General features: G+C 41.8%; 1 protein-coding gene and 1 long non-coding RNA gene across 2 annotated transcripts; one reads left to right on the top strand and one right to left on the bottom strand.

Moving 5' to 3' along the window:
• Nucleotides 1–352: 352 nt before the first annotated feature.
• Nucleotides 353–11945, bottom strand: LOC139027595 (uncharacterized). The gene is made up of 3 exons (XR_011479717.1): nucleotides 11860–11945; nucleotides 3220–3277; nucleotides 353–1190 (listed from the first exon to the last, which is right to left on the bottom strand). It is a non-coding gene; the product is annotated as an uncharacterized lncRNA (long non-coding RNA).
• Nucleotides 10894–13561, top strand: irx5b (iroquois homeobox 5b). The gene is made up of 3 exons (XM_023985979.2): nucleotides 10894–11462; nucleotides 11940–12345; nucleotides 12577–13561. The coding sequence occupies exons 1-3, from the start codon at nucleotides 11223–11225 to the stop codon at nucleotides 13272–13274; spliced, it is 1344 nt and encodes a 447-aa protein (XP_023841747.1). The 5' UTR covers nucleotides 10894–11222; the 3' UTR covers nucleotides 13275–13561.
• Nucleotides 13562–14439: the final 878 nt, after the last annotated feature.

Below are 14439 nucleotides of genomic sequence, written 5' to 3'. Positions count from 1 at the left end.
TAAAAACAGTTACTATATGAACAATGCAGAAATTCTATTGAATAGAAAAAATCAAAATGGTTTGATGAAAGAATAAAGAGAGAGTAGGTGAGAGAAAGAAAAGCTGTCAGAAAAGCTGGGCTTTGAACATGATCAGAGACATAGTTTAAACAAAGAACAAAGCAGGCAACTACGGAGAAGAAAGGGCTACCTGCGAGTTGGGAAAACAAAGGGTTTGAGGAAGAGAAGACATTTTGGCAGTGTGAGCAGTATAGCTAGAGAGTGGTGTGGAACTACAGTTGAAACCCATGAATATCAATGAGTGTTAGATATATTATTTCCCATCAGGTATTGTAGCTTTACTCACCTCCTCTGCCTGGGTGATCACCACTGCTGGGATGCAGCCTCCTTGCTCCCCCTACGCATCATCTGTGGTCAGGTCCAGGTCTAGGTTGAGTGGCCCATTTGGGATGACCTTTTGCTGGTCTTGGTGTGATCCCAGTAGTTGCTCTTGGTCCTGGTTTGGGTTTGGGGATTAATCAGTGCAGTATGGTACATGCTTATCTCCAGCTAGATCATGGTTAGAGTCCTGTGCCTGTTTCTGGTTCTCATCTGATAGCAGGCTGGGAATGGTGACTTCATGCAGCCTGTCGTGGTCCTGTCCAGGGAGTGTTAATGGATCCTGTTCCACACTACTCAGCCTGCCTAGATCTCCCTCGAGCCTTTCTAGGTTTGAGCTGTGAGCTGTGCATTGCTTCAGGGCTACATTACACTGATACTCCTTGTTTCCCAGTGGATCCTCATCCTGGTCCTGGGCATTTCCTGGAGAATCCTGTTCTTCTGTAGGGCATTTCTCTGAGCCCAGTGAACCATTTTGATCCTGGACTTGATGTGAGTCATTTTGATTCAGWCTGTCCTGGTCTTGTGCTGGAGCTGTACCCTGGTCTAGACTGTATAGTCTCACCTGGCCTTGCACTAAACCCTTGTCAAGACACTACAGTGTTTTCCTGGATTTGTGCTGGACCCTGGTCTAGACCTTGCAATGTTTCCTGGTCTGGTGCTGAACTCGTACCTAGACTATTCCGCCAGTCTTGGAACTGTCTTGCTGTCATTGACTGTTGGCGATGTTCTGGAGGCCTTGACTCTCCCTCCAAACCCTGCTGGGACTCCTGAAGACCTGAAGAAGACACTGTCATAGGGCACGGAGTCGCCTGCCAATGGAGAGCAAGACGCAGAGGTTAAAACATACACAGATACAAACGTGTGCATATACGGATTACACGCAAACACACACACACACATGCAAGCACGCGCTCACACACATTTTGAATTCTAGGCTAAAAGCCTCGTTCTTGAATACTGTGGTTAATGGGATGTCCAGTCTAGAACACTATAGTATATCCCAGTTCTCTTTCCCTGGCAGTGCTGTCATAGTAACCATTAGCCCTTACAGTGAAGTCCTTTCATTAACACAGACAATGCCCCGACATTTCCCATGCTTAATACACAAATCCCATGGGTAGTAATTACAGTTGAGTCCAGCTAACAAGGATTACAGTTTATACTTTAACAACTATTTTTAAAAGGAATGTATTTTTCGAATTAATTAAACACACTGTCTTACAAGTAACCTCTTGTCATTTGCCCTCCAGGCTAAGCAAATTAATAAAGAATGGGGTAAAAAGAGAGGAGATTTTGCTTTCATCTGCAGAATTATATCCACAAAAGAACCAGTACCACAGAGAATGTGGGGGAATTAGATGATGAATTACAACTGTGCATCTTCAACTTTGTCCTCACAAGTTGTTTACATACAGGTAACTGCCGAAATAAAGGAAACACTTGAGTAAATGAGAGATACAAAGTATATTGACAGCAGGTGCTTCCGCACATGTGTGGTGCCTGAGCAATTCCTAAGCAATTAACATCCCATCATGCTAAGGGTCATGTATAAAAATGCTGAGATTCTGGAGCGGCGTCTGAGACAGCGTTCTCCACCATCATCAGCAAAACACCAAATTATTGAATTTCTTGTGGAAGAATGGTGTCACATCCCTACAATAGAGTTCCAGACACTTGTAGAATCTATGCCAAGGCGCATTGAAGCTGTTCTGGCTCGTGGTGGCCCAATGCCCTATTAAGACGCTTTATGTTGGTGTTTCCTTTATTTTGGCAATTACAGTACCTGTAACTTTAAGGCATAAAAAAGTACATAGTAGTAATTAAGATGGTCATACAAACAAACACATGTTGGGTCACCAGCTGGTGTCAAGCTACTAGCTAAAGAAAACCTGAGTAAATGCATATAATAGGCTATCATATTATATAGCTTCTGTTTAGAAATGGATCACCACCATACCACATGCATTTATGGCCTTTAACTAATATGATTCTCATCCATCCAACACTGTAACCAACAGTGCTTATAAGATGCAAGCCTACATCATACTCCTCCCCAACTGTAACCTAACAGTACATTGCAGTGCATTAGTAAGGGATGCTTAAAAGTGTGAAAATACCATCTCTAATCTACTCAACCCATCTGTAGTTTATAAGCTGAGAAACTGCATATGAGCCACAAATGATCATGCCCATCAACCGCACCATTTCCCACTGCACACACACCGACACACACACACACACCGACACCACACACATACACATCATCAACAGCACCATTTCCCCCGGCAGCAATAAGGAGTGTGGTCATGCTTATGATGTACTTAGAGAGACTCCTTAAGGAGAAGACTTTTCACATTGCTCAGGCTTCATTATGCTCAATCAGTATTTGTTTAGTGTCTCCATGTTACTGACTTATTTTCAAATGAAAAGTTCTCTCTCTTTCTTCAGGCACGTTCTGGTAATGTATTGTGTAATTGAAATGGGAATATTATCCCAATCTCTTTCCCAGGTGTATTAAAAGTCTAACTGTAAATCATATTGTTGCTGTTTTTTAATACTGTATATAAAACATTGTCAACAACTAATTCCTAGTATCTGGCACAGTTAAATTCATGGGAGAACAGACTAATTTCAGAATATCAACACAGCATTCGTATCTTAACACTTCACTGTATAAGAGAAGGATTTCCATTCAGACACAGAGACACCGAGAAGAGAAGGCTAGAGGGACAAACAGTAGCCAGGTTCAACAAGGGCTTCTATATTCTACACATCTAGGTTTGCGATCATCACTCATGCTCCAGCTATTACAGTTTGTCTATCAATGGAACAGCTTACCTGTGTATTCATGTCACAGTCACTTCTCCTGGGTGGTAGGTTGTGGTGTGGCTGTCGTCTAAAGAAAACCAGACACACAGAGCTTATCAAGATCACCCCATACWGTTTGTAGATTTTTCTTTTAAGACAACGATGATGACAGAGACTGACCACACACCATGGGCCAGTGTGAAAGTGATGTCTGTTAAGCTATCCACTCTAGTTATAGTAACCACAAATAAGATGAACTCTATCCATGCACACAGGTCTGACTAAGCAGAGCTGGTGAGCGTTGTGTTTACAGTAGAAGCTTACAATAACCATGGGCCATCGCAATTTAAACTCGTTAAGGCTTTTAGGCAAATATAACTTTAAATAGAGGAGGGGGGCAGGTAACTGCCTATTCAGCATCCTGATGGTCTGGGGGTAGAAGCTATTGGCCAGTTTTACAGTTTTTGCCATGACACTCATACAGTATACTGCCCATGTCTGAGAGATGGAAGCGGGGAGAACAGACCATGTCTTCCTGCAACACCTGGTGCTATAGGTTTTCTGAAAGGCAGGCAGTGTGCACCCAATGGTGCGTTCAGCTGAGCGTACCACTCTCTGTAGTGCCTTGTGGTCCGCAGCGGTGGAGTTGCCGTTCCAGGCTGTGATGCAGCCCAACACTATGCTCTCAATGGTGCTCCTGTATAACACTGTGAGGGCCAGCGTGGACAGGCCTAATTTCTTCAGATTGAAGAGTCGCTGTAGTGCCTTCTTCACCACTGCGTCCAAAGCGCTTTGACCATTTCAGCTCCACGGAGATGTGTTCGCCCCGTTGATGAGGATGGGGGTGTGCCCAGCCAGGTTTCTCCTGAAGTCCACAATCAGCTATTTTGTTTTGCTGATGTTGAGGGACAGGTTGTTTACCTGGCACCAAGCCGTCCGAGTGCCTACCTCCTCCCTGTGGGCCGTCTCGTCGTTGTTGGTAATTAAATCAAATCAAACTTTATTTGTCACTTGCACTGAATACAACATGTGTAGACCTTACCGTGAAATGCTTACTTACAAGCCCTTAACCAACAATGCAGTTCAAGAAAGAGTTAAGAAAATATTTACCAAGTAAACTAAGGTAAAAACGTATGAAAAAGTAACACAATAAAATAACAATAACGAGGCTATATAAAGGGTGTACTGGTACCGAGTCAATGTGCGGGGGTACAGGTTAGCCGAGGTAATTTGTACACATAGGTAGGGGTGAAGTGACTTTGCATAGATAATAAAACAGTATGTAGCAGCAGTGGGGGGGGGGGGGGGCATTAGTGTCAATGTAAATAATCCGGTGGCCATTTGATGAATTGTTTAGCAGTCTTATGGCTTGGAGTCGAAGCTGTTAAGGTGCGTTTTGGTCCTAGACTTGGCGCACCGGTACCGCTTCCGTGTAGTAGCAAGAAAAACAGTTACCATACCAGGCAGTGATGCAAAGGTGTTGTTGTGCCCTCTTCACGACTGTTTGGTGTGTTTTGGACGATGATAGTTGTGGACACCAAGGACCTTGAAACTCTCGACCCGCTCCACTACAGCCCGTCGATGTTAACGGGGGCCTGTTCGGCCCACCTTTTCTGTAGTCCACGATCAGCTCCTTGTCTTGCTCACATTGAGGCAGAGGTTGTTGTTCCTGGCACCACACTGACAGATCTCTGACCTCCCCTATAGGCTGTCTCATCGTTGTCAGTGATCAAGCTACCACTGTTTGTTCGTCAGTAAACTTAATGATGGTGTTGGAGTCGTGTTTGGCCATGCCGACGTCGGTGAACAGGAGTACAGGAGGGAACTAAGCACACACTGAGGGCCCCAGTGTTGAGGATTAGCGTAACAGACGTGTTGTTGCCTACCCTTACCACCGGGGCGGCCCGTCAGGAAGTCCAGAATCCAGTTGCAGAGGATGTGTTTAGTCCCAGGGTCCTTAGCTTAGTAATGAGCTTTTGGGCACTATGGTGTTGAACACTGAGCTGTAGTCAATGAACAGCATTCTCACATAGGTGTTCCTTTTGTCCTGGTGGGAAAGGGCAGTATGGAGTGCGATTGAGATTGCGTCATCTGTGATCTGTTGGGGAGCATGCAAATTGGAGTGGGTCTAGGTATCCGGGAGGATGCTGTTGATGTGATCCATGATCAGCCTTTCAAATACTTCATGGCTACCGACGTGAGTGCTACGGGGCTGTAATCATTTAGGCAGGTTTCCTTCGTTCCTTGGCACAGACTATTGTGTCTGCTTGAAACATGTAGGTATTACAGACTCAGTCAAGGAGAGGTTGAAAATGTCAGTGAAGACACTTGCCAGTTGGTCCACGCATGCTTTGAGTACACGTCCTGGTAATCCATCTGGCACCGCAGCTTTGTGAATGCTGACCTGTTTTATCAGGCTTACTACTGTCGTGTCGTGTGCAACTAGATGAATGAGTTGGAACTGTGTGAGGCCACGCAGTCATGGGTATACAGGGAGTACAGCAGGGAACTGAGGACACACCCTTGTGGGGCCTCCATGTTGAGAATCAGTGTAGATGAGGTAATGTTGCCTACCTTCACCATCTGGGGGCGGCTGTCAGGGCGGTAAGCGAATTGGAGCGGGTTGAGTGTGTCGGGAAGGGAGGAGTTGATCTGGTCTTTGACTAGCCTCTCAATGCACTTCATGATGACGGAAGTGAGTAAATTCATAAAGATCATGTTAACAACTGACTTATATTATCTGATAGAACAAAATGTATAAGATCTCCTAAGCTTGTGTTAACCTTGAACTTTATTGTCAGCGTTTATCCCAAAACTCCATCAAAGACAGTACAGTATGAAGATAGGCAGAAAATCCTCCAATAGAAATTTCCGCTCATCCTTGTAGGCAATGTCATGGCGCCGTTTGCTAGCTAAGCTCATGCGCAGAAACACGGCATTGACCACAGCCACAAAGTCATAAACCCCTCCTACAGTGCCTTTCAGAAAATATTCACACCCCTTGAGTTTTTCCACATTTTGTTGTGTTACAGCCTGAATTTAAAATGGATTAGATTTAATTTTATGTAACTGATCTACATACGATACCCCATAATGTCACAGTGGAATTTTGTTTATAAAAATGTTTACACATTAATAAAGAATGAAAAGCTGAAACATCTTGAGTCAATAAGTATTTAACAAGTGTTTTGTAACTGGCCTACACACAATACACCATAATGTCAAAGTAGAATATTTTTTTTCATTATTATTATTATTTTTTTTTTTACAAATGAATTAAAAWTTAAAAGCTGAAATGTCTTGAGTCAATAAGTATTCAACCCCTTTGTTATGGCAAGCTTAAATAAGTTCAGGTGTAAGAATGTTGCTTATCAAGTCACAGGGTCCTGGGGTGGCAGGTAGCCTAGTGGTTAGAGTGTTGGGACAGTTACCGAAAGGTTGGTGGATCAAATCCCCAAGCTGACAAGATAAAAATCTGTTGTTCTGCCCCTGAACAAAGCAGTTAACCCACTCTTCCCCGGTAGAGAGTTGTTGTAAATAAGAATTTGTTCTTAACTGACTTGCCTATTTAAATAAAGGTTACTTTTTTTTAAAACACATAATATGTTGCATGAATTCACTCTGTATGCAATAATAGTGGTTAACAGGATTTTTTTATGACTACCTCATCTCGGTACTACACACATACAATTATCTGTAAGGTCCCTCAGTCAGGCAGTGAATGTCGAACACAGATTCAACCACAAAGACCAGGGAGGTTTTCCAATGCCTTGCAAACGGCACCTATTGGTAGATGGTTAAAAATAAAAATGTATGTAATATCCCTTTGAGCATGGTGAAGTTATTCATTACACTTTGGATGGTGTATCAATACACCCAGTCACTACAAAGATACAGGCATCCTTCCTAACTCAGTTGCTGGAGAGGAAGGAAACTGCTCAGGGACTTCACCATGAGGCGAATGGTGACTTTACATTTACATTTACATTTAAGTCATTTAGCAGACGCTCTTATCCAGAGCGACTTACAAATTGGTGCATTCACCTTATGATATCCAGTGGAACAACCACTTTACAATAGTGCATCTAACTCTTTTAAGGGGGGGGGGGGGTTAGAAGGATTACTTTATCCTATCCTAGGTATTCCTTAAAGAGGAATAACAGATACAGAGGTTAATGGTTGTGATAGGAGAAAACTGAGGATAGATCAACAACATTGTAGTTACTCCACAATACTAACCTAAATGGCAAAGTGAAAAGAAGGAAGTCTGAACAGAATAAAAATAATCCAAAACATGAATCATTTTTGCAACATGGCCCTAAAGTAATACTGCAAAAAATATGGCAAAGCATTTACCTTTTTGTCCTGAATACAAAGTGTTGTACAAAGTGTGATGCGTTTTCAAGTTTGAAGATTTCACATTTTCTGGCTTGTTTCATCTGTTTTCTGACTTGCTCCATCCATCTCTGCTTCTTGTTCTCCTTTTTCATCTCTGCCTCCTCTTTTTCCTGATCTTTCTTCTTCCACTCTTGCTCTCTCTCTTATTTTCATCTTTGCCTCCTCCATTTCCCCCGTTGCAAGTTCCAATTTCTCTCTTTTTGTTCCCACTTTCTCTTTTTCTCTTTCTTTTTCTCCCTCTTTCTTCTCTTGTTTTCAATCGTTTTATGTACGTTCCTTCTCTTCTCTTTTCTCCTGCTCCTCTTTTAATCTCTTTTCTTTCTTACGCTGCTTTTATCTTCATCTGCCAATCTCTTCCTTTTCCTCTTTTTTTCTCTTCTTTCTCTCGTTCTTTCCTCTGCTTTTCTAGCACCTTCTCCATCTCTCTCTCAGTTTTTCTTTCTTTTTTGCCTCCTCCAAATTACTTTTCTCCTCCTTTTCTGTATTTTTCTTCTCTTCCTCTAAGATTTGAATTATATCCTTTTCTCTCCTCTCCTCTTCTCTTCTTCTTTTATTTTTTTCTGTTCCCTCTCGTTCTGTTCCTTCTCTTGCTTTTCACGCTTTTTGTGTTCCTCTTATCATTTTCTGGTTCTTTTACAACTCTTTTTGTCATCTTGTAGGGCTTTTAGCACCTATTTTGAAATGTTTGTTTCTCTTTCAATTCTTGACTCAGACTTCCTTTACTTCCCTTTCCTTCTCTTTCTTTCTCTCAGTCACTTCCTCATCCTCACGACGCTCAGTCACTTCCTCATCCTCACTACGCTCAGTCACTTCCTCATCCACACCACGCTCGGTCAATTCCTCATCCTCACTACTCTCTGTCACTTCCTCATCCTCACCACTCTGTAACTTCCTCATCCTCACTACTCTGTCACTTGCTCATCCTCACTAATCTGTCACTTCCTCATCCTCACTACTCTCAGTCATTTCCTCATTCTCAATACTCTGTCACTTCCTCATCCTCAATATTCTCAGTCACTTCCTCATCCTCACTCTCTTCCCTACCAGCCACCCTTTGACTCTTTTCATGCTCTCCCTCCTCTCCTCCTTCTCTCTTTTCCTCATTTTCTCTCTTCCGTGTTGCATCTATCTCTCTCTTCCTCATTGTCTCTATTGTGTCCTGACAGTTCTCCTTCTCCTTTTGGTCACTGCCATTGGCAGGCAAACAGGTCTATGTGAGACAGAGAAAATAACTTGTTGTTGACACAGACAATGTTGCCTTGGACACCATACAGTCCCTTCAGAAAGTATTCACACCCCTTGACCTTTTCCACGTTTAGTTGGGTTACAGCCTGAATATAAAATGGATTATATTTAATTTTATGTTACTGATCTACATACAATACCCCATAATGTCACAGTGGGATTTTGTTTATAAAAATGTTTACACATTAATAAAGAATGAAAAGCTGAAACATCTTGAGTCAATAAGTATTCAACCCCTTGTTATGGCAAGCCTAAATAAGTTCAGGAGTAAAATTGTTGCTTATCAAGTCACATAATAAGTTGCACGGATTCACTCTGTATGCAATAATAGTGGTTAACATGATTTCTAAATGACTACTCCATCTCTGTACCCCACACATACAATTATCTGTAAGGTCCCTCAGTCGAGTAGTGAATTTCAAATACAGATTAAACCACAAAGACCAGGGATGGTATCCAATGCCTCGCGAAGAAGGGCACCTATTGATAGATGGGTGGGAAAAATGTAAGTTATCAATTACCCTTTGGATGGTGTATCAATACACCCAGCCACTAAAAAGATACAGGCATCCTTCCTAACTCAGCTGCCGGAAAGGGAAAATAACGCTCAGGAATTTCAACATAAGGCAAACGGTGATTTAAAAAAATCATGAACTCTACCAAGTAGGCCTACCCGGCCATTTTAGCCAAAAACCTGGTTCACTATGCAAGGAGGCTGAAACTTGGCCCGCCAGTGGATCTCCCAGCAAGCACAGCAATGACCCCAAGCACCCCAAGATCAAAATCCACAAATAAATGGCTATTTGACCACAAAATCAAAATCTTGCAACGGCCAACTCAGTCTTCAGAACACCATAAAAAATCTGTGGTTTGAATTGAAGAGGGCAGTACATAAGTGCAGACCAAAGGATGGATATCAATGATTTGGAAAGATTGTGTATGGAGGAATGGTGTAGGCGTATATTCCTCCCAGTGCATTCTCCAATCTCATACAACATTTGAGAAAAAAAGCTCAGGGCTGTTATCCTCGCAAGGTGAGGGTGCCTCAGCAATGAAAACAGGGGTGACAGTCATTTTGACACCTATCTTTCTGAGAATTTGTTTTAATACTTGTTAAACAAAATATACTTCTCTGAGCAATTGTTTTTGCGTAAAATAGTCAACTTTTCCTATTTTGTTTTTGCATACAATATAGCTCAGTATTTGTCTTATTGATTTTAAACTGTCTTTTTTGCTCATCTTTATCAAGGGTGCCAATAATTTTGGAGGTGACTGTATATCTGCAATTGTTACAACTGAAGAACAGTATAAACAGCGATCCCTCTCAGTTAAAGGGGCAATCTGCGAATGGTAGGCTGCATCCATTTTTTGAATAAATGAATGATGTATACTGTAGGCCTGCACATTGATTCCTGAAGAATATAACTTATACATGCCTCATGAGCTTATTCAACTGTTTTATTTCTACCCCATCAGAACCCAAAATACAGTTTAGGCTACTGCAAGCTTATTCACTCCAATGTTTCTAAACAATGTAAATGTAAACAAATACTGTATAGGTTAAAACCTTTGATATCATGGACGGTCAGTCATTGAATCCACAGAGGTGTCTATGAATATGAGAGTGGTTACATTTCTCTGGCCCCATTCCTCAGCTGTTTACCAAATCAGTGGCGGGGTTACCGCTTTGTTGTTGTTTGAACTGCAGTTTGCCTCCTTAACGGGAGTGCTTCTAATAAGATCATTAATCGATAGTTGACCCTAGATTAATATCATTTTATGTCTTAGGCTACAGGTAATACATAATATTGATTCGATAATAGGCTATCTGAATAATAGCGTTGTGTGTGTGTGTGTGTGTGTGTGTGTGTGTGTGTGTGTGTGTGTTGTGTGTGTGTGTGTGTGTGGTGTGTGTGTGTGTGTGTGTTGTGTGTGTGTGTGTGTGTGTGTGTGTGTGTGTGTGTGTGTGTGTGGTGAGAAGAGAGAGAGAGTGTGTGTACGCGCGCGCATTCACGGGGGTGGAGCTGACAATTATAGAATGAGGTTGCCTTTTTTCCTCTGCTGACTCCCACTTGCAGGAGGAGCACTTGCCTCAGAATACTCAATTACCAGAGCCTGGCAGGTAGTGAGCATCGACAAAGTGTTCCGCTGGAAGGCTGCATGCAGACTACTTTTCCAGACAACTTGCTGCAGCAAACAACAACAAACCAACCGACGCAACAGTTCGTAATGTTATTGAATGGAATACGTATTTCACAAATGCGAACATTGAGGGAAAGGGCCTGTTTTCAGATGTGTTTCCATGCGCTAGTCTTGTGAGTGTACAACTAACCAGGTGAAAGCTCAGAAGTGGCCCTAAGTGGCTGACTTTAGGAGGTCACTCAGTCATCATGGCGTATCCTCAAGGCTTTCTCTTCCAACCGTCGGTTTCTCTGGCTCTCCATTCCTGTCCCCCGTTCAGTTCCAGTGTGATTTTAGGAAGACCGAGGACAGATGAAATGGGCCGGCCGTCTTCAGGCTCAGCCTTCGCGCCGTACGCGGGATCACCGGCGTTCAATGGCTCATCGCCAGGCTTCAACTCTTACCTTCAGTACAGCGGAGAGCAGAGGGCGGCAATGAACTCGTTTGTGGTGAGTGAATACTCTACAGTTTAATAATTAATTAGGCACTTTGTAAAAACAAAAATGCTGTTCGTTTCCTTGAAAAGGCCTATTTGTATCCGAGTAGGCTGAAGTGTAGCCTTCTGATGCAAGGAGTAGACTATAGATGTTTAATAAATATTTATAAAAGCTTCCTAATAAAAGCTTTAAGTAATTTATAATAAGTTATGCAATTAAATAATTATCATAATTATTTGCTAAACTTTGCAAAAGAAAATATAGAATTTTGAGTTAAAATCGTGTCCAATATTTAATCTGTCATAAATTGTGAATATACTGTGCCTAAATGTAAAGGCCTATAATATACATCAATTTTTATCTCTAAATCAATAGAATTGGAAATGTAAGATCTGGAAATTACGAATACCTTATTTTAGGCTTGCCAGTCTTGTGCAGTCAAAATCTTGGAATAGATGATTATACATTGTCTGTCTATTGACTTTCTAGGGTTCCGCGTATGATCCTTCAGCCGGCATCACTGGCTCTTTAGAATATCACCCGTTTGGTGGTGCATTGGGCCCCTATCCATATGGCGACCCTGCATACAGGAAAAATGCAACACGGGATGCGACTTCCACTCTCAAAGCGTGGCTCAATGAACATCGCAAAAACCCTTACCCCACCAAGGGCGAGAAGATCATGCTGGCAATCATCACCAAGATGACCCTTACCCAAGTGTCCACCTGGTTCGCTAACGCCAGAAGACGTTTGAAGAAAGAGAACAAAATGACGTGGAACCCGAGGAATAGAAGTGAGGATGAGGAAGAGGATGACAACATTGACCTGGAGAAGAATGACGACGACGACGAGCCACTCAAGCCCACAGCAGAAATTGGGTCGAAAAATGAAGCAGGTTAGTTTAATAATTTTTTTCAATAACGTTTATAAGTTGCAATAGGCCTAAAACTTATTTTATTTCAGGCATTTAATTGTTTTCAAAAGTTGTAAAAACAAAAATATTGTCCTATTTCCATGTAATTCACTGCATAGGCTTACAACATGCTGTTGCTTTCGTTAGACCTTGAAAGGGTGATTACGGTAATCCTTGGAACGATTTGGTCTAATTTATTCTATCTTCTTGCAGATGGACATCATCCATATCCAGTGGGAATCTCCCGTGAGAAAGAGGACAATAGCAGCAATGATATGGAACCTGTCTTAACTGATCCGGATTTAAAGGACCATGGGGACAGGAGAGTGCCCGAGATGCTGGGTCCCACTACCACAGCATCTCCTCTAAACGTGCACCTTGGAGCGCAGAGGGATTCAGACTCAGCGGACACGGCAAGTCCACCTGCACCGAGGCGTAATGACACAGGCAACTCCAGCAATGCCACGTCAGTGATTGACTCGCCCCTTCCAGCCCCAAAACCTAAACTGTGGTCGCTGGCGGAGATTGCAACTTCTTCGGACAAATGTAAAGGATGTAGCGATGGTGCCCAGAATGTGCCCCGACAATTGCGCACAGAAATTCCGGCCCGTGTGTCATCTCCACCGCGAGCCGCTCTTCAGAATCATTTCCCTCACAGCGCAGCCCTTTCAAGACATGTCTATTATACATCTCCCTTTTTCCAGGGTTACTCAAACTATCATGGCGCTTTTGGACAGCTGCACAGCCCCGGATCCAACGTGGGGTCAGCGACACATTTAAATGGATTACATCAAACTATGTTACACAGAGCCGAGGCACTGGCAAGAGATAGCAAAGCCAGGAGCCAAACACAGATAGATCTTTGTAAAGACTTGAGATATGAACTTAAGAAAGGTATGACACATGTTTAGTAGCCTGTGTGTTATTTGGTAAGCTATAGGCTCTATATAAACATTTATTTATTATCGAACTGGGAAAATAAAGGATATTTTCAGTGGGGAAAAGGAAACATTGAACATGAGTATTCTTGTGAGTCCCTAAAAAGACAACAAACGATTATTTAGGAATATGAATATTGAATTATTACATTTTGCATTTTTTGAAGGATAATGTTTAATAATATCTGAAGAAAGTAAAGTGCATTCCTTTGTCAAAACGCGTGGTGAATATTTAATCATTAAAGAAGAGTTTTATTGAAGTCTGTTTGAGAAGAAAAGCGTGTTACTCTGTCATTTATATTTAACTTTGGTCGTTCATTATGCAAACAATATTTTATTTTTTATCAAGTTCATTTCATATGGCATGGCTGCAATGTTTGACATATGTGCCTTGTCAAATAACCGCAGCCATGTTATGCACACAACTCCACACAGAAAGTTGCCAATGCGGCAAAAGTATTGGATTAAAAAAACAATGCATTATTGTGTTAACTGCATTATCACAGAACCATTCCAATAAGTAATATATATGTATTTCAATAAGGATAAATCATTCTCGAAATTCCCCCTGCATGTAGCCAGGCTAGATTTTAGTAGCAATTACATGAAGCAACTGTGGAAAATGTAATCCCCATATATCTGTTTTATTTGTATTTATTTTGAAGTTGAGCAGGGAGGAAATTAAATATGATCACACCACAAAAATATTCCTCGTAAACCAGGCCTATCTGCGTTTTGAAAATATTAACAGTTAAGAAGCTTACATTTTCCAAGGCCATCTTGAAGGAATTAAGTGTGTACGTTCGAAAATGTTATCCTGAAGGAGGGGATTTCTCTTGATCCTGGAATTCGAAGAGCCAAAAAGCAACAAAACATGCAGAGAAGAGTGAGAAAAGCGTATCACAGTGTACTAAACTCAGCGCACTTAGTGCACAATGACTTAAAAGGGTATGTAAAAATACCTAAGGTATTTAAAGCAATTCCATGTTTTCTATGTTGCAGTGATTTTTCGTGGCTTTCTGCATAGGCTATTTTTCTCAAAAGTCTCTTGATATTGAAGTCCTTTTTAAAACGGATAACTAACAGAGAAAGTGTGTATGAAACATCAATACATTGTGTCTATGGACGTTTAAACGTT

The sequence above is a fragment of the Salvelinus sp. IW2-2015 genome, linkage group LG4q.1:29, assembly GCF_002910315.2.
Source record: "Salvelinus sp. IW2-2015 linkage group LG4q.1:29, ASM291031v2, whole genome shotgun sequence".
NCBI classification, from domain to species: domain Eukaryota; kingdom Metazoa; phylum Chordata; class Actinopteri; order Salmoniformes; family Salmonidae; genus Salvelinus; species Salvelinus sp. IW2-2015.
This window is presented reverse-complemented; position numbering and strand designations above follow the sequence as displayed.

What these genes read in the sequence shown, in the direction of transcription:
- irx5b (XM_023985979.2), top strand. Translation starts at nt 11,223, where the DNA reads ATGGCGTATCCTCAAGGCTTTCTCTTCCAACCGTCGGTTTCTCTGGCT. An exon ending in CGGCAATGAACTCGTTTGTG is followed by an intron (nt 11,463 to 11,939) that starts GTGAGTGAATAC and finishes TTGACTTTCTAG; the next exon opens with GGTTCCGCGTATGATCCTTC. An exon ending in TGGGTCGAAAAATGAAGCAG is followed by an intron (nt 12,346 to 12,576) that starts GTTAGTTTAATA and finishes ATCTTCTTGCAG; the next exon opens with ATGGACATCATCCATATCCA.